This window comes from Oncorhynchus nerka, linkage group LG28, assembly GCF_034236695.1.
Source record: "Oncorhynchus nerka isolate Pitt River linkage group LG28, Oner_Uvic_2.0, whole genome shotgun sequence".
In the NCBI taxonomy this organism is placed as follows: Eukaryota; Metazoa; Chordata; class Actinopteri; order Salmoniformes; family Salmonidae; genus Oncorhynchus; species Oncorhynchus nerka.
This window is the reverse complement of record NC_088423.1, coordinates 69,737,130-69,757,713: the sequence shown is the minus strand read 5'-3', so window position 1 is coordinate 69,757,713 and position 20,584 is coordinate 69,737,130. Positions and strand designations below refer to the sequence as shown.

The window sequence follows — 20,584 nt, the reverse complement described above, 5'->3', positions numbered from 1 at the left end:
TCACAGAAATGAAGACATTTCACTCAAACACAAGGCCCCGAACACAGCGCCTGTCAAATGGGTCAATATGAAAGGGAGGGGCTCAATTACTGTGCCCGCAAATACACACATTAAGTGCCTTTCAAGGGTCTGTAAGTACTTCACTGTAGTACTTCAATGTTCTCTCTCTCCACATTCACCACTTGTGAGACGCAGTAGCCATTTTGGTGCCAAAAACCCCATCATTTTAGAGTTTTGTAGTGGAGTGGCAGCGCGGGGCTCAGTCTGTGTCTACGGTCAGATTTAGAGAGTCAGAGTGGGAATTTGGCTGGAGAACAGGTCTTAACAACCCCTCTCTATGAGGGAAAAGTGCTCCCTGCTGACATCATATGAGCACCTACCTACCAACACCACGCACAACAAACAGGTCTCTTGTTAATGCATTCGCCTGACCAAATCCCACAATTACTGGCTTCACCACGATGCACCTGTACACCGGAGTGGCTTTAGCCTATAAATGTGATTTTTCATTGATGAAGTTAGATGTTTAATAAAACTGCCATTGATCCTCACAGTCGTGAGACACACTGCTACAACAGTTGGAATGGTGGACAGTAATCACGTCTGGGTTAGTCACACGGAGCGAGGACGCCCCCTGCAGTCTACGAGACACCGGTGCATATTGTCATGTAACGTCGTACGGTAACAACACCCTTTCCGCTCCACCACGCAAATCAACGACTCTCGAAGCATTACGGAAAGAAAAGGAGGCAATTATTAAAATTGTGCAAAATCTTTATTCATTCCTTTCATCATATCTTTCCATCGTCGTCACCATCGGGAACACACCACTGACAGAGAGGGACAAGAACAGATAGGGCTCTGAATACAGTCACTCTTAATGGGGGGACAATAGGTATCAGCTGTCAACGGGCCCTACACACCGCAGCCAGAAGGAGCACTGGATAGTGAAGGCTGGGTAAGGTGTTTCCCCCAGTCTTTTCATCTCGACAAACAATACTTGACTTGTGCAGATAAGAGTCATTTCTCTCCCAACAGTACATTTCTCCTTCTCTGGTCCATATTTACATTTACAATACACTCTTGTTGTTGTTGTTCAACACCAACCACGCTCTGCATTTGTCCCCAGCACCTATTGCCAAGTCATGTTCAGTATGCATGTCCTAGTGAAGACATTTCACCATATGGGACATTTAGTAGTTTAGTTGACTTTTACTCCAAATATAAATCTTTCTGTGGTTCCCTGTCTTTCTACACACTAGACAGGTAGACCTTGAGACAGTCTGAGAGAGAGAGAGAGAGAGAGAGAGAGAGAACAGAGAGACAGGGAACATACATTTCTGGGCTAGGCAAATGTTGAATAAGTGCAATGTCCAGTATAATGTACGATTGTACAGAAATGACGAATAACCCACACATACATACAGCTAATTGATAAACAGGGTAAATTATACACAGGGTTGCCGTTCCCCAAGGTAAACCGTAAATATGTAAGTAAAGCACAACAACATCCAGTGTCCTGTTGGTAGGGCCATAGACATATAATAACTCCATGTATTATATCTCTGAGTAGGGAGGGATAGTGTGCTGTAGGGCATGGATTCACCTGGGGTCACTGCCCTAGTCTCTCAGAGTGGGATGGACTGTACTTTATGGATCAAGTCACAAAGATAAGTCTATGGCCATGGCAGAACAGCTCCTCTTGTCAGTGTGCTTTTTCGAAGAAGAGTGTTGCTATGGGTTTTGCATCATGCTCTCTCAGATTCAGCAGTCTAGGGGGCACCAGTATTCTCTCTGTCATCATTTAGACTCTCCGGTCTAATTTCCCTAAATGAAACGTCAGGAGAAGACAAGAAAGGGCTTTAGTCGACAGAGGGAGCAGGCTGTGGCTGTGTCTGTCTGTGACTAGTCTCTCCTGACAGACTGGTAACGATATTAGCCCGTGATGGATTCTCCTGTGCAACATACGATCATGTTACTCAACCAGAGGGCTTGAGGTCCCTCTGTCTGTGCTATCTGAAGACAAACTGACCCACAACACTGCTTTGACCCGGGAGATAATTGCATCTTGGCCCGTTAATTTATGTCATTAGTCAAAGAATAGGAAATAAACGGATCACTGAGATAATGCCTACAACAAACACAATAAAATAACACACTTCTACATGCATGTAGATCCACCATTCAACACCCACAGGGGGGTGTAATAAACTAAACATGACTCGTTCTTCTTCTTCTAGATATCCACAATGAGAAGTGATGAATATAGATACACAGTCCAAAGGATTCTCACATTTGCAGCTGATAAAAGAGAGTGGATGAGACTTGACAGTGGCTCAGGAGGAAATGAGATACCAGAAGGCTGAAAGGGAAGTGAGTGTGTTCGTGCGCTTCAGCTCAGAGTGCGGGTGTGTGTGTGTGTGTGTGTGTGGCAAACCAGTCCAGCTAAGGTTTCCTTCATTCATCCCTGTGTTCTCCAGCACTATCTAGCCCACGGGTGTGGCTCACTGGAGCACAAAGGAGGAACTGCTACACAGTGAGAACAGAAAGCAGTGGAATATAAAGTGAGGAAAGGGAACGAGACTGTAGATATGAGGCGTAAAGATCATCAACCTCCCTCATCTGGTCTGGAGTTTGTGTCTCCCAAATGGCTGTCTGTATTCATATCTTCAGTACAGACCTGTTCCTCCAAGGGCCCCCGGGGAGCCTCCATTAGCTGGAGTAGATCTGAGTGCCGATCACACGCATGATCTCCTTCTGCACCTTGGGCTCCTGGGTGTTGATGTTGGCATCTCCCACCTGGCCGTCCTCGTACCTGCAACACAGAGGTGACCGGTCACATCGGATGAAGCGATGCGTCTGTTAGCTGCCTGTCTTGCTGTGCGTCACCTCGATTTCTAGGGGAACGATAAGAGTCGTGTTACTCACACGAAGAAGAAGCGCGTGCAAACGTGGTCGGACACAGGACACACCCAGATGTTGCCGTGCTTCTGCAGGTCCTTGGACGTGATCACTGAGACAGGCAGACAGCGAGACATGGAAGGGGTTAACAAAACACACCACAACACGACCAAGAACAAGGGCTCAAATTGACACAGCTCGTCTACACATTTCATGTGGTACAGTATTTACCTTCACAAAGGGCAATGCAGTTTAGATTCCGGCTCTGGAGAAACCTTGACTGGATAGGACGGCTCTGTGGAGGCAGTCAACACAGAGCATGATGTCAGGCCCGGACACGTATCAACAGGGCAAATGGTTGTAAGTCCTACGCGTATGAGTCTCTCACCATCAGACACTGCACCTGTGGAACGGTATTCATTCGGTTGTAACGCTGCACCAGCTCATCTTTGGTGGGCATGCGGTGCTGTCCTTTACCCATCCCTGAACACACACACACGGATGGGAACAAACGCAAAGCTGGTCAGAGCTGTACAGGATGCTGAGAACATGTCAACAGCTGACAATACGTTGAGTTCTGTTGATGGAACAACAGGTGAGGATGGCATAGGGTCAGGGTATTGCTCAACCTTACTTAAAGATGGCTGCTTGCTTACCCAGTTAGACCTAGACACACATGCACACAAAACTAGATGATATCAGATGACTACATGATCACAGCACGGTGTGATATGCAATGCACAGAGCCAGACACATACAGACCAGACCAGCAGCCCCACAGTGGACACACAGGACAATGTAGTGCAGGGACAGCACAGGTAGGTGAACCCAACCCAAAGATGAAGATGGACTGTACCAGAGCAGACACAAGTCAGAGACAAGTCAGCTGAACAGAGCAGACACAACCAACAGTTTGAAGGACGAGGGATGAGAGAGACAGAGAAAAAGACAGAGACAGAGAGACAGAGAGAGAGAGAGAGAGAGAGAGAGAGAGAGAGAGACAGAGAGAGACAGAGATAGAGACAGAGAGAGAGAGAGAGAGAGAGAGAGAGAGAGAGAGAGAGAGAGAGAGAGAGAGAGAGACAGAGATAGAGAGAGAGAGAGAGAGAGACAGAGATAGAGAGAGAGAGAGAGAGAGAGAGAGAGAGAGAGGGAGCAGGCCTTGGCTTCCTACCTGAGTATCCAAAGGAAATGCTGGAGATGGGGCTGAGATAGATACCCTTTCCATAGGCTGCACCATGCAGCTTGCGTTGAAAAGAGCAAGGGGAAGAATCACTGAGAGCCCACCACACACACACACGCTCACACACACACACACACACACACGCTCACACACACACACACACACACACACACACACACACACACACACACACACACACACACACACACACACACACACACACAAGAGAGACACCACCAGGTGAAGTGCAATAGAAAAAGACACCTGCCTAAAGTGCAATACATTGACTATTGTTGGACCCCATAGTCTCCTGTTCCACTACCCACTGAGACCTCATAAGATGTTGAGGTGAGGTAACAAACGTCCATGTTGAAGTCTTGTGTTGAACATTCATGTAAATCATCCATAAGGACGTGGAGCTGCATCAGAACGCACGGCGACAGAACAAGGTGAGGATGAGGAGGAAGAGGATGAAGAAGACGGGGAATGTTTGATGGACATCCATGGCAGAGCAGAGGAGGTTCCAGCTCCAGTGGAGAGGTGACACCCACAGAAATACTTTGTGAGAGTGGAGGGTGAACTGGATGGAGAAAGAAGAATCCCTTCTGAGTTTGGAAAACAGAACGAGGGCTAGGAGACAGAGACACAATGAGATTTGCTGTGCAAGCTGAAGGGGTGAGAGAATGAACAAACAAACGCTCAAGGTGAGGAGGAGGGAGAGGGAGCGCGAGGGATGCAGAACAAGGGGATAAAAGACGAGTCTTCAAAGATCTAACAACAAAGGTTCTAATACTGTAATATGCTCATAATAAACCACTCACTGACAACAAACACCCTGCTGACTTCTCCCGGTCATACGGCATAATATAATAACAGGAAGGAGCGAGATGGCGTGTTTCAAAGGTGCATACATTATGAACCTAAGAGTCTATAGACATCAAAATAGATTGTCATGCATGTGGTTTAATGTCTTGTACAGGGTCTTGGACTACCAGGAGGTTCAGCCATATACCGTACATCATTAGGATCAGCATAGAGGTAAATAAGAGAAACAGTATAGGTGATGACCGTTACTAACCTTCTTTGGATCCCTCACCCACTCACCCACTCTGTGGATCCTCATAGCGAAACAGACATGGGGCGGGGCAGCAGTCGCAACCTCTGACCTAGTCTACTCAGTGCTCTTAGTGGTCTACCCAGGCAGCCACGCCTCCAGCCAGGCCGACTGGTAACCCCCAGCCCCCCAGCAGACAACACAGCCCCTCCGCCTCTCTATCAGGACAGGAAGAGGCGTGGCGTCCACTGCTGTCAGAGCAGGAAACAGGAAGTGCTCGACATATGCCAGGGGAAAATTACCGGTGGGCCTGGCAATACAATGAGAGAGAAACCTGGCATCCGTTACTGTCAAAATGGATCAGCTGGACAGCCAACCTGCACTGTGTGTGAGGAGGACAGACAGGCTCTGTCCAAGGGAGGATGCGTCTTAGTTCAGCCAACTGCTGGATCTACATACCTGCAGTTTGGTATAAGAGGCATTGACTAGTCCATTTCTCAGAACGGAGTGCCAGTTCTCTATATGGGAACCACTAGAGCAGGTGCAGGGAGAGAGAGAGATAAGGAGAGCTGTGAATACTGAACACTTCTTCCTCAAACAGGGCCAGTGCTTTCTAAAGGCTCCAACAACGCTGTGCAGAGATCGTTCAAAACAGAATTATTTCCACGTTTGCATGCCCACCATTTATGGACAGATTGTTATACTGTACCTCGAGTAAAGCATTCATGCCCGTGAGATATCTACATCGTATTGGCAATGCAATAAGTCTGTTTCCACTGTGTTTTTGGCTGATTGTATGAGATAGTAATTCTATTTTCTCACATTTTCTAAACTTGTCGTGTTTGTTTGCTAAAAACAGCAGGATGGCCGAGGACCTAAAGCACAAGAACAGCTCAGAAATCTCCTGATATTACATCCCCCCTCCTTCTCATTTCAACAGCAGGATGTTACGTGAATAGACGTCTCAGTGGGAATACATCAAACTGTACCGTCTCTCATCTCTTATTGTCCTCAAATAAACCCCCAGGGGTGAAACAGGGTAGCCATGCTGTTATTCTTAGCAGAGACAATGTTCAAGAGGAGTGGTTGTTGAATTGAATTCAGCTAGCTCCCTGAGGGACGGAGACAGTTCTGATTGCTTTGAGATGGTCCCATGCGTGCTTCTGCTTTGTGCCTCTGTACCATCACCTCACTCACATCACCTCACTCATATATCTTTATGTACATATTCTTTATCCCCTTACACATGTGTCTATAAGGTAGTAGTTTTGGAATTGTTAGCGAGATTACTAGTTGGTTATTACTGCATTGTCGGAACTAGAAGCACAAGCATTTCGCTACACTCGCATTAACATCTGCTAACCATGTGTATGTGACAAATAAAATTTGATTTGATTTGATTTGCCTTTCGGCATGGCTGTCTGACTCTGTCTGTCGCTCACACTGATGTCTCTGCATCAGGGACCCAGTACTGCTGGGAAAACAGGGTGTGGTGTCTGCTCACTGTGCCGTCAGCTGGTGGATGCTGTAACTACCAGCTATGTGGGACTATATTATGTGTTGTCTCTGTCTATAAGACCGGGCGGCAGGTAGCCTAGAAGTTAGAGAGGCGACCCAGCAACCGGAGGGTTACCAGTTTGAATCCTGGGTCTGACGGGAAAATGAAAATCGGTGTGGAAGTGAGCTGGCAACCGGAGGATGCGGGTATCTAATCCTAAATGCGTTGCCTGCCATTGTACCCTTGAGCAAGGCACTTAACCACCCACAACAACTGCTCCACGGGCACCCAGTGTGGCAACCCCCTGCTCCAACCTCTCCAACCTGTATGTTTGAGTGTCTTTGGGAGGGGATGGGATACATTTCGGTTGGACTTTGTGTACAATTTACGAATAAAGTTATCTCAAACTTAATAAAACATAGTACCTATTCTGTATGTGGGAGTCTATGGTTAAGGGGAGGTTGGTGCTGCCATACACTGTATATGGGACCACTTCAGGGGAGTGGCACCCTTAGGGGAGAGAGAGGGGACTCACTGGAAGGCAAAGGTGCTGCCGTAGAGCTTCTTGGCCGTGCGAAAGCGTGCCTCCTTGGCAGGCGGGCTGCTGAGTAATAGGAACTGGTGGGATGTGTGCATGAACTTCAGTTGCTATAGGACAGAGAGAGAGACGGAGGGAAGGAGAGAGAGAATAGAGAATCATGTAGTGGAGAACACACGGCAACAGTTACGAGGAAGAGCAGACAGACCAGAGATCTGTGTTATTCATACCCTGCTCAGAGGCAGCTTGACGATATGGGATCGGTTACTGGATATGATCCTAGAGAGGGAGAGAGGGAGAGAGAGAGAGGGAGGAGAGAGGATGGGACAGGGAGGAGAGAGGATGGGATAGGGAGGAGAGAGGGAGAGAGAGAGGGAGGAGAGAGGATGGGACAGGGAGGAGAGAGGGAGAGAGGGAGGAGAGAGGATGGGATAGGGAGGAGAGAGGGAGAGAGAGAGGGAGGAGAGAGGATGGGACAGGGAGGAGAGAGGGAGAGAGGGAGGAGAGAGGATGGGACAGGGAGGAGAGAGGATGGGACAGGGAGGAGAGAGGATGGGATAGGGAGGAGAGAGGGAGAGAGAGAGAGGGAGGAGAGAGGATGGGACAGGGAGGAGAGAGGATGGGTTAGGGAGGAGAGACGATGGGAAAGGGAGGAGAGAGGGAGAGAGAGAGAGGGAGGAGAGAGGATGGGATAGGGAGGAGATAGGATGGGATAGGGAGGAGAGAGGGAGAGAGAGAGAGAGAGGGAGAGGGAGGAGAGAGGGAGAGAGAGAGGAGAGAGGGAGAGGGAGAGAGGGAGAGGGAGAGAGAGAGGAGAGAGGGAGAGAGAGAGAGAGAGAGAGGGAGAGGGAGAGGGAGAGAGAGAGAGGGAGAGGGAGAGAGAGAGAGGGAGGAGAGAGGATGGGACAGGACGGGGAGAAGAAAAACAGGTTAGTGAAAGTGGCAGAACAAGGTTGGAGGTTTAGATTGCAGGAGGTGTAAGCAGAGACCTTCTACCTACCACTGCAGTAGAGGGTGAGCCAGGGGGTCCAGTTTGTCCATCTGTTTCTTAATCTCCAGATATGAGCCCTGGAAAAGACAGCTTTCATTATGTCACACCCCACTATCCTTTCGTCATTAGACTACCAGATCTAAATATGACAAGGAGACGACTCAACGCAACAACACATATATAGTCTCTTTTTTACAGCCCAAGTCCAGCACAGGACTGCCCTTCCTTCATCCCAGCCTCCCCCAGCCTCAGTACCTGGGTCATCTCGCGGATGGACATGACACTGTCCAGTGCTTTTTGCAATCTCTCATAGTTCTTCTTCTGTGACCAGGGAGCAAGATGGAGCCACAGAGACAGGCGTCAGAAGGACAGGGAGAGAGAAAACCATGGGATTAATACCTACAACCCAACCCATAATGTTTCAGAATGTTATCACATATACCAGACAACATGTATCGTGGTGTGTAACCATAGCAACAGTGGGTAACCTTTGGGTTGAAGGCCAGAGTCTTGGGGTCGTTGGGGTCGACCACAGACGGGTAGGGTTCAAAGATGATGCTTTTACGAGGAGACTCCAGAGCAGCCCGACACATAGCCACCAGCAGATCCACCACCTAGGGATCAGCATGAAAGCCCATCAGTTATCACCACATAGACAGGGACAGACAGACCAGACAGGGGGATAGAGAAAGTGTGTGTGTTGTTAGTCAGGCAGTCACCTCTGCTCCAGTGGCCACCTCCTCTGCTGCTCCTGACATCACACCCAGAGTGTAGAAGGAGAACACACACAGCTCTCTAGTGCACACAGCTGGCTGCGCACCCACACACAAACACACACACACACACACACAAACACACACACACACATACAGGGCAAGTGGTACACACACGTACACAAACAAACATCAATCTGAGTGAAACAAAGAAACTTGCTCATAACTGAATTGAAACGTTTACATTTTAACGTTCACTTCACACTGAATGTTTAAAAAAAAAGTGGTCTACCTTCAACATGGATCCGTTCTGAAAGACGTGCTGCTCGTCACAGACCACACAGTACTCATTGAGAGTAGGGATCCTCTGCTCCGAGTATTTCATTATCTGTCGGGAGACAAAACGTGGTTTTCCTGCCAATCACTCCCTCCTCTCCTCCAGCACCATATATCACTATCCTATGATGGCATCATCAGCTGACTGGGCCTCTTATCAACGCTGTAGTCTGTCACTTTAACCAGGGTTGAAACAAACCCATCATACACGGGCACATTAAATATAAAGATAAAACACTTCCTCGTTTCAACTTTCGTGAATCAAACAAACAGAGGTGGAGCCCTTCTTTAAGCACACACTGTGTCCTCTAACTCCTGTACGTGTGATTGACCCTTGATAGTCCTATCAGTGTTTGTGCTTTGGAGTTGTTTTGGAAGGACGTTCAGAGTGAACTAAAAGCCTGTTTAGGGCCCTAGCTATGTCCTTGAGGTCTTATCTACCTGTACTAAGAAGCCATACTCCAAGGTAGGGATGTTCTTGCAGTGGCCGCCCGCCTGGGATGAGAAAAACAATTCAATCAGCTGCCTCGTGGTAATCTGCGCTGGGGCCCTGGCCGCCGGGACAGCCACAGTCTGATGGGTACAGTGAAGACAAAGCATTATGGGACACGGCGCCAGCCGTGGTCAGGTATGGGTAGGGAGAGGCTCAGGAAGGAAGGTAGGTACAGTACTGTAGGTGTGTTGGTTGGGGGAGGGGTACAGTCAAAGTTGTCAGGTAGTTCAAAGCGAGAAAACAATTAGATAGTGTAGATAATAGAATGGGGAAATAGTTGCTTGTTACGAGTATTGCTCTGAATTCATGCACTTTCTGATATGGATGATGTATTGTGTTTGACTGTTCTAGCTAGCTGTACGCTCACAGTGACGTTTTTAATGCAATAGAATACCCATCAAAACACACATGTGCAATTTCATGAGGTGCAATAATTGGGCTCTGTGCAATACACTGCGTGCACAATTATTAGGCAAGTGAGTATTCTTATCTTATCATTATTTCTAAGCACATTTTCCAGCTCCGAACCATATAAACTCGAATGCTTATTGGATGGAATCATTTTCAGGTGATATGTATTTGTGTAATGAGGGAGGGTGTGGCGAAAGTGAATAACACCTTATATCAAGGTATAATTACTAGGCAGCTTCATTACCTCAGGTAAAATGGAACAAAAAAGAGATGTAACTGAGACTGAAAAGAACAAATGAACAGCAAAAGACTTGAGAAGAATTAAACATCAAGCTACCAGGAACCCATTATCCTCCAGTGCCACCATATTCCAGAGCTGAGAAGAATTAAACGTCAAGCTACCAGGAACCCATTATCCTCCAGTGCCACCATATTCCAGAACTGAGAAGAATTAAACATCAAGCTACCAGGAACCCATTATCCCCCAGTGCCACCATATTTCAGAACTGAGAAGAATTCAACGTCAAGCTACCAGGAACCCATTATCCTCCAGTGCCACCATATTCCAGAACTGAGAAGAATTAAACATCAAGCTACCAGGAACCCATTATCCTCCAGTGCCACCATATTCCAGAACTGAGAAGAATTAAACGTCAAGCTACCAGGAACCCATTATCCTCCAGTGCCACCATATTCCAGAACTGAGAAGAATTCAACGTCAAGCTACCAGGGACCCATTATCCCCCAGTGGCACCACAGGAACCCATTATCCTCCAGTGGCACCATATTCCAGAACTGAGAAGAATTAAACATCAAGCTACCAGGAACCCATTATCCTCCAGTGCCACCATATTCCAGAACTGAGAAGAATTAAACGTCAAGCTACCAGGAACCCATTAGCCTTCAGTGCCACCATATTCCAGAGCTGAGAAGAATTAAAAGTCAAGCTATCAGGAACCCATTATCCTCCAGTGACACCATATTCCAGAGCTGAGAAGAATTAAAAGTCAAGCTACCAGGAACCCATTATCCTCCAGTGCCACCATATTCCAGAGCTGAGAAGAATTAAAAGTCAAGCTATTAGCCTTCAGTGCCACCATATTCCAGAGCTGAGAAGAATTAAAAGTCAAGCTACCAGGAACCCATTATCCTCCAGTGCCACCATATTCCAGAACTGCAACCTACCAGAAGTACAAGGTGTCAAGTGCTCAGAGACATGGCCAAGGTCAAGAAGGCTGAAACACCACCACCACTGAATAAGATTCACAAGTTGAAGCGTCAAGATTGGGCAAAGAAACACCTGAAGACAGATTTTTCTCTGGTTTTATGGACAGATGAAATGAGAGTGACTCTTGATGGTCCAGATGGATGGGCCCGTGGCTGGATCAGTAATGGACACAGGCCACCACTTTGAGTCAGGCGCCAGCAAGGTGGAGGAGGGGTACTGGTATGGGCTGCTATCATTAAGGATGAGGTAGTTGGACCTTTTTGGGTTGAAGATGGACTGAAACTCACCTCCTAAACCTACTGCCAGTTTCTGGAACATTCTTTCTTCAAGCAGTGGTACAGGAAGAAGTCCTCAGCATTCAGGAAGGCCATGACCTTTATACAGGACAATGCTCCATCACATGCATCCATGTACTCCACTGCTTGGCTAGCCAGCAAGGGCCTCATAGATGCCCAAATAATGATCTGGTCCCCTTCCTCACCTGACTTAAATCCTATTGAGAACTTCTCAAACTTGAGATTTACAGTGAGGGTAGACAATACACCTCTTTGAACAGAATTTGGGAGATCAAGAATCTGACAGACTCCATGGATGGAACGGTGGCTATATTGGTCACTGGATATTTTTGAGAGGCCCAAAATGTTATTTAATTGCCATTTTCTGTTACTTATTTGTTACACTTACTCTAAAAATTGAGAATAAACAAGTGAATTGGGAGAAATTATTTTTGTAAATTAGTTGCCTAATGATTGTGCACACATATAATTCCCTGAGAAAGACAAAACTCACTTTTCCTTTGTTAAACGTTCAGGTTGGAGGTTCAATAACATTTTGGATTGACTGAGAGCATTCTGTCTGTTCAACAATAACATTTATCCTGAGGAATACAATTTGCCTAATAATTGTGCACGCAGTGTGATTTGTGTTTTTACAACTCAGGTCCAACAACAATATGTGGAATGACTTTTACGTGTATTGTCTTGACCCCTGTTTTGAAACGTGTCTGTATGTCCTGACTGCTGTTTTGAACATGTCTGACGCATGTATGTTGTCCTTTTGCATACAATGTTTCCATGTTTATATGTTCACCTTCCCGGGGACTGCAGATGTAAGTTAGCTGTTAGCTAAATCTGGTACAACGCATCACAACTCACTTCTGAGATGTATGTTATTGTGGTCCAAATCAACGTAATAAATCAAAAATAAATCAATATTGTGTTGTCTGTGCTGATGTGTATAGGGGTAAGAGGGCCAGTCAGGAGAGGGGTGTGTGATGGTGGTGGTGAGGGGAGGTGACCTCCGACCTGGCTGTTGGGGGGGTAGCTGAACAGCTCCCCCTTGGGGTTCTTCATGGTGCAGGAGATGGAGCGATTCATGAGCCGGGTCACCCTCAGCTCTGGAACACTCAGCTTCCCCTTCAGAACCGTGTCCTGGATCAGAGGGAAGCTGGGGGACCTGGGAACACACAGACACACAACCCAGAGACCATTAATGGATAGACCTGGAAGTATACAGCACATACACATACAGACAGTCATTCAGAGACCTATGGAAGAAAATTATACAAACACGAAAGTTCAGAGAAACTAATTAGTGTATATGTTTACATGCACACTAATAATTTGATATTAAGCTAATTATGACAAATACTAGTTTGGCACTAGTCATGTAACCACCTTACTCTGATTATCTTAATCTGCGTAAGGTCAAGCAAAGTAAAAGCATAACCCAGTTAAAAACACCTCCATTTTCTAGCAACCTAGGACATGTAAACACCTTTATTGGAGTGCCTGTGTTGTATTTGATCTGCGCGTGAGCTCCCTCGAGGGAAGTGAGTTCGGGAAAATGTCTTTCAAATAGTTTACACACCCAAACGTTATATGTCCAAACTCAAATAGGCTTCCCAAAAATAACATGGTCCCCGGTGATAAAACGTTAACTTTGATTGCCAATTTTCTACATTGTTCCATCAGGAAGCCTGTCCATGTATAGAGGATTGTAAGCGAAATTGTTCTTCTTGCAAACCATGTCAACGTTTTAATCTAAACATTACATTAAATCAGAGTATTCACAAGAATAGTTTTATTGAATGGATGTAAACATACCCATTGACTACTGAGATGACAGTGATGATGAAATCTGACCAGGATAGTGAATGTGAAGCTATAATAGTATCCGGGTCAGTACTAGAAGCTGTAATAGGAGCCATACTTGGGGATGGGAGAGAAGATGCTGAGTCCTGCGCGGAACTTCTTAATGGTTCCCCCGGCCTTGAACCAGCTGTGTCTCTTCTCCTGCTGGGCCTTCAGGAACTCATTACTGAGGTGCTTCCACTGTTGGGACGTGAACGTACTCAGGATCCTACAGGGCAGACAGCACAACCAGTCACAATCACTGAATTCGGACGAAATTAGCAGATGTCATTGACTCTACTGGACATTTAGGGTACATAATATACAGTGCCTTGCGAAAGTATTCGGCCCCCTTGAACTTTGCGACCTTTTGCCACATTTCAGGCTTCAAACATAAAGATATAAAACTGTATTTTTTTGTGAAGAATCAACAACAAGTGGGACACAATCATGAAGTGGAACGACATTTATTGGATATTTCAAACTTTTTTAACAAATCAAAAACTGAAAAATTGGGCGTGCAAAATTATTCAACCCCTTTACTTTCAGTGCAGCAAACTCTCTCCAGAAGTTCAGTGAGGATCTCTGAATGATCCAATGTTGACCTAAATGACTAATGATAATAAATACAATCCACCTGTGTGTAATCAAGTCTCCGTATAAATGCACCTGCACTGTGATAGTCTCAGAGGTCCGTTAAAAGCACAGAGAGCATCATGAAGAACAAGGAACACACCAGGCAGGTCCGAGATACTGTTGTGAAGAAGTTTAAAGCCGGATTTGGATACAAAAAGATTTCCCAAGCTTTAAACATCCCAAGGAGCACTGTGCAAGCGATAATATTGAAATGGAAGGAGTATCAGACCACTGCAAATCTACCAAGACCTGGCCGTCCCTCTAAACTTTCAGCTCATACAAGGAGAAGACTGATCAGAGATGCAGCCAAGAGGCCCATGATCACTCTGGATGAACTGCAGAGATCTACAGCTGAGGTGGGAGACTCTGTCCATAGGACAACAATCAGTCGTATATTGCACAAATCTGGCCTTTATGGAAGAGTGGCAAGAAGAAAGCCATTTCTTAAAGATATCCATAAAAAGTGTTGTTTAAAGTTTGCCACAAGCCACCTGGGAGACACACCAAACATGTGGAAGAAGGTGCTCTGGTCAGATGAAACCAAAATGGAACTTTTTGGCAACAATGCAAAACGTTATGTTTGGCGTAAAAGCAACACAGCGCCCTGAACACCCTGAACACACCATTCCCACTGTCAAACATGGTGGTGGCAGCATCATGGTTTGGGCCTGCTTTTCTTCAGCCAAATACAGGACCATTCTGGAAGAAAACCTGATGGAGTCTGCAAAAGACCTGAGACTGGGACGGAGATTTGTCTTCCAACAAGACAATGATCCAAAACATAAAGCAAAATCTACAATGGAATGGTTCAAAAATAAACATATCCAGGTGTTAGAATGGCCAAGTCAAAGTCCAGACCTGAATCCAATCGAGAATCTGTGGAAAGAACTGAAAACTGCTGTTCACAAATTCTCTCCATCCAACCTCACTGAGCTCGAGCTGTTTTGCAAGGAGGAATGGGAAAAAATGTCAGTCTCTCAAAGTGCAAAACTGATAGAGACATACCCCAAGCAACTTACAGCTGTAATCGCAGCAAAAGGTGGCGCTACAAAGTATTAACTTAAGGGGGCTGAATAATTTTGCACGCCCAATTTTTCAGTTTTTGATTTGTTAAAAAAGTTAGAAATATCCAATAAATGTCGTTCCACTTCATGATTGTGTCCCACTTGTTGTTGATTCTTCACAAAAAAATAGTTATAACAGTTTTATATCTTTATGTTTGAAGCCTGAAATGTGGCAAAAGGTCGCAAAGTTCAAGGGGGCCGAATACTTTCGCAAGGCACTGTACACTAAATGACCAAAAGTATGTGGACACCTACTCGTCGAACATCTCATTCCAAAATCATGGGCATTAGTATGGAGTTGGTCACTCCCTTTCTGCTATAACAGCCTACAGTCTTGTTGGAACATTGCTGAGGGGACTTGCTTCCATTCAACCACATTGAGAATTAGTGAGATCGGGCACTGATATTGGGCGATAATGCCTGGCTCGCAATCGGTGCTCCAATTCATCCCAAAGGTATTCGGTGGGGTTGAGGTCAGTCTTCCACGCCGATCTAGACAAACCATTTCTGTATTGACCTCGCTTTGGGCACAGGCGCATTGCCATGCTGAAACAGGAAAGGGCCTTCCCCAAAGTGTTGCCACAAAATTGGAAGCACAGAATTGTGGATGCTGTAGCGTTAAGATTTCCCTTCATTGGAACTAAGGGGCCTAACCCGAACCCTGAAAAACAGCCCCAGACCATTATTCCTCCTCCTTCAAACTTTACATTTGGCCCTGTGCATTCGGGTAGGTAGGGCTCTCCTGGCATCCGCCAAACACAGATTTGTTCGTCGGACTGCCAGATGGTGAAGTGTGATTCATCATTCCAGAGAACACGTTTCCACTGCTCCAGAGTCCAATGGTGGCGAGCTTTACACCACTCCAGTCGACAATTGTAATTGCGCATGGTGATCTTAGACTTGTTTGCGTCTGCTTGGCCATGGAAACCCATTTCATGAAACTCCTGACGAACAGTTCTTGTGCTGACATTGCTTCCAGAGGCATTTTGGAACTCAAATACTGAGTGTTGCAAACGAGGACAGACAATTTTTACGCACTACGCGCTTCAGCACTCAGCGGTTCCGTTCTGTGGTCCCATTCTGTGGCCTACCACTTTGCGGCTGAGCCACTGTTGCTCTTAGACATTTCCACTGCACAATAACAGCAGTTACAGCTGACCAGGGCAGCTCTCTAGGGCAGACAATTGAATGTCACTGAGCACTTCAGTAAGGCCATTCTACTGTCAATGTTTGTCTATGGAGATTGCATGGCGGTGTGCTCGATTTTATACACCTGTCAGCAATGGGTGTGGCTGAAGGGGCGTCCACATACTTTTGCATAGATAGTAGAAGTTGTATAGGTGTCATTGAAAATGGTGGAAATCTTGTGAAATTAGCGTAGGACCCGTGGATTGCCTCTCTGAACCAGAATGTGAAGAATCGTGCTGAGTGGCATGTGACTCGAGTAGGACTCACTTCTTGAGCTGCAGGCCCAGGCTGAAGCCCTCTTTATTGGAGGGCTGGAACACCTCCACTGACGGTTCTGAGAATAGATGACTCATTATTATGCAACACATAGGAGTGAAGAACTCAGCTCTGATTACACAAACACAGGCAGGCAAACGCATGCGCACACACACACACAGTCACTGGGGCTCTGCTCACCCGGTCCATCTAGGTACTGCGAGAGAGAGAAGCGCAGTCTCAGAATGATGGGCTCTGTTCGGATGACCTTCCAGGCTGTTGCCACCTCCTCCTAGAACAAACACATACACAAACACACACACACACATATGATATACACATACACTGTCTACCATGATGAATTGTAATACTGGAATGCCCATAGAAAATAAAATGAAAACTCACATCCAAGAAACTGATGTTAATCTGAAGGTCAATGTCCACATCATCAATGGTTCCATACTCTCTGAAAGAAGAAGAATAGCAAACATACAGATTTAATAATCACATAAACTGATCAGCTTTTCCATGCTAAGAAACTTGATATCTCAGTGGGTCTGATGTTGTCTGGAGCAACGTATTTACTGATCATGATAATAACAGTCAGTGGTCTTGGTTTCCAGATTTGGCTGTGGCGACTGTGTGTGTACTGTAGTACCTGACAGAGACAGCACTGTCGGTATAGATGTCCTTCACTGCCTCGATGTCTGCATCCAGTTGGGGGTGTCGGTACAGGTCAGCAGCACAGCTCCCCTACAGGCCGGGAGGGGCACAGGTCAGACCACTGAATTATCCATGGAGATGCTGCTGTAGCCTCCATTTACAGTAATATGAGCTAGCTCCGATACTCATGTATGAAATGACTGTAGTATTAGACAAGGTACAGGGCCAGTCTCCAGTGCTGCTGTCTCACAGGACTGTATCGGTGTGTCTCTCTATCTCTAGTTCGATCTTCTATCTGTCTCGTTATCACACACATATATCAGTGCCGACAAACAGGCTCTCATCTCTTGGTCGATGGTCTGAATCCAATGGAGAATAGGCTTTTAAAACCAGACTGAATTTACAGTACTTTCAAACCGAGCCTTCAGAGATAACTTTTTGTAAAAAGCTGATTGAAAGATGAACATATTGTGTATGTCACATAGGATTTGATGTAATAAGATAGCAGTTTCTGAGGACCACTACGGGGAGTTCTGAAGACCCCAAGTGATGATTCTGATTGTATTGGACCAAAGAGCCTAGCGGGCAAAACTGGTTGAAATGATGTCATTATGACATTTTGTCCGGTTTGCCCTCTGGGAGGGACAGGAGGCCTGGGAGGATGTCATGACAGCCTGGGTACCTGGATCCCATAGAGGAACTGCTCCGACTCATTCTCCCCATCTGATTCCTCATCAGTCCAGGACTGGCCTTTGATGTCCTGCAGGCATACAGACAGATGTGAAACGCCATTCTAGTTATTATCGCTCCATCTCCCATCCTTTCTCTCTCTCTGTCCATTTAGCTGCCAGTTCTTCAAAGACTTCAAAATAAAGCTTTTTATGTCACGTCAAAGGGATGGACGGAGTAAACAAAGTACAACTAGACATGAAATAAGCCACAGATATTCAATACATTTATTTGTAAAACATGTACGACGATTCACTATTATGTTATTGTTTGGCTTAGTAGTTATTGACAGCAAGGCATCACGTCTTGTATATCTATTAGAGATCTACACACATCAGACATTCTGACTGTATCTATTATGATAACTGCAGCCTGATGATAAACAGAGACTACAGTACTACGTCTATGATATTACCATTGGATATGGTGTTATACGAGTTGTCTCACCATTGGGTCTGTTGTTCATAGGGGTTTCTCAGACTGGGTTAGGCTTCTCCCATCCATAACAGCTGAGCTCCATGTAGGTGGAGGGACTGAGGTTGAAGTCTGGCCCGGTCACTCGGACTTCCTCTCAAACCGTGGTACCTAACCATTTGGCACGAGAGACAGGAGGAACAAGAACAATAATCTTACAGTAATGTCTCTTATTTCAGCATTTTTTTTTACGAAGCATCTACCTTTAATAAACACAACTTACTAAACAGTGATGCAATGACGTTTTCCGCATTGCCACTTCCTAATGGTGGCCTCCTTTTCCCTTTTTCCTTCAATCATCTGCACTCCACCGTGCCATGTATCCTAGCAACAGCCACTTCTGCCGTCTGTCACCCTCCCATTACTCACAGTGAAGACGGAGAGTGTGTGGGAGAGAGAGGCTTTACGTGTTTGTGCTTTGTGCACAATTTTATGTTTAGGTCATCTGAATATTCAACAGAATCTTCATCTAACCTTTTCAATCTGTGCGCAAAAGGTAAGGAAAGGGCCGTCCATTTGATGAAATCACTTCATTGTATTACCTGCACTCTCAAGTTTATGAATCGTCTTTGTTAGGAACAATCATTGAAATTGTGCAAAAGATTTACCTGGCCAAATTAGGAGTTAAAGCCAGGGAGGGATATATTTCTCTCAGGGCATTTTTGACATTTTCTCAGCATCCTAAAATGGTGATATTTCAACAGAGCAATCATAATCAGTCATTAAGCTCTCAGACCTCACAATGTCCTCAGAGGATGAGATCACTGTGCTAGATAGACAAACTGAATCTATGATATATCCCTAACAGCTCCCAACAAAAACACAATCGTGTTCCAGATTATACCGTACTTCACTCCACATATTCCAGCTGCCGTATCTTTACATTCAGATGTAAACACATCAGACATTGTGTCCCCTAAGCTAAACACAACATGCACTGAGGGCAATACATAATGGTAATGGACTCCTGTCTACTGTACGATGCTCATAGTTGAATACAGGTTGTTGGCACAGAACCCGCTAATAACCTCACAACACATACACAGCCTGTGGCTGTTAGAGTCAACGACAAATCCAACAATGCCTCCTCTGCCAGATACGTATGAGTCAGTAAAAATGAAGAAACACTTTGTCTCTCTCTGTCTCTCTCCCTTCTTCTTCTGTGCTTACTCAGTTCAGCGACCTCATCTCCATTTTGTTTCACCAGAAACTGCCTCTAGCGAGACCACATTCCACTTCAACTATAGTGTATTTATCATGCGTCCTATTGCTATTAATGGTTTTCCATATTTCCTGGATGTTCATGATCCTCTTTTGGAAAGCCCCCCCCCCCCCCCCAAACCCACTCACCATTATCACCCCCCTTCCTCCTCCTGTCCTCTCCCGCCTGCATTGCCATGTCCCGACCCCCTCTCGCCTCTCTCTGTCATCTCACATACAGATAGAGATGCAAACTGACGCCCTCCCCTCATCCCCTCAATGAGAATTATACACACGCAGAGGCATGCAGCTTTCCCCCTCCCCCACCTCTCCTCCGGCTGACACGCTTACCTATACAGGAGCTGGAGATGGAGGATGGAGATGGAGGATGCTGTCCTTGGTCCTGATCCTTTCCCTCTTAAAGGGAACACCTGCTTTTATATCCTTGCTATGTCCCCCCTGAATGAAAAATGAAAATAAAATGATTTAAAAAACAGCAGTGAGAATTGTAAATGCCAAAATGGCTGCCTCCCTCTCGCTTCCTGTCAGCATCAGCCTCTCTGCTTCCCGGTGGCTGCTCTATGTCTGTGTTTATCTATTGCAGATCTCGACTCATACTGCCGTCTTATTTTTTGCCTGACAACACTGAGGGGCCTGAGCATGCTCAGTTGGAGCTAGCAGCTGGTCATGTGACTTGCAGCTGACTGTGTTTCTGCTAAGGGGGAGAAGGGCGAGAGGAAAATGGAGGAACATGGCAGTCCTGTTAGTGCTGTGATGACTGTGTGTTTCTGAGTCTGTTTCTAAGTCTGTGCCTGTGTCTCTGCCAGAGCAATCACTTTTTGAGAAAGAAGTGCATGTCTATTGTCTGATACTATTTTAGGACCGTTCTGTCTGTTA

The 20,584-nt window shown here is 45.9% G+C and overlaps 1 protein-coding gene across 9 annotated transcripts; it reads right to left on the bottom strand.

Moving 5' to 3' along the window:
- Positions 1 to 753: 753 nt before the first annotated feature.
- LOC115113618 (protein mono-ADP-ribosyltransferase PARP6) lies at positions 754 to 20,313 on the bottom strand. Of its 9 annotated transcripts, none has more exons than XM_029641448.2 (24): positions 20,039 to 20,309; positions 18,461 to 18,598; positions 17,967 to 18,044; positions 17,280 to 17,374; positions 17,027 to 17,087; positions 16,823 to 16,913; positions 16,634 to 16,700; positions 13,558 to 13,707; positions 12,651 to 12,801; positions 9,656 to 9,787; positions 9,171 to 9,266; positions 8,885 to 8,977; positions 8,654 to 8,779; positions 8,421 to 8,486; positions 8,175 to 8,242; positions 7,405 to 7,453; positions 7,172 to 7,284; positions 5,598 to 5,670; positions 4,076 to 4,145; positions 3,290 to 3,384; positions 3,133 to 3,196; positions 2,929 to 3,013; positions 2,681 to 2,815; positions 754 to 1,827 (listed from the first exon to the last, which is right to left on the bottom strand). In XM_029641448.2, the coding sequence occupies exons 2-23, from the start codon at positions 18,461 to 18,463 to the stop codon at positions 2,713 to 2,715; spliced, it is 1,929 nt and encodes a 642-aa protein (XP_029497308.1). In that variant the 5' UTR covers positions 18,464 to 18,598; positions 20,039 to 20,309; the 3' UTR covers positions 754 to 1,827; positions 2,681 to 2,712. The 9 variants fall into 9 exon arrangements, with proteins under 9 accessions (XP_029497308.1, XP_029497309.1, XP_064869132.1 ...); XM_029641449.2 differs by having other exon boundaries at positions 754 to 1,818; XM_065013060.1 differs by having other exon boundaries at positions 754 to 830.
- Between the last annotated feature and the right edge of the window lie 271 nt (positions 20,314 to 20,584).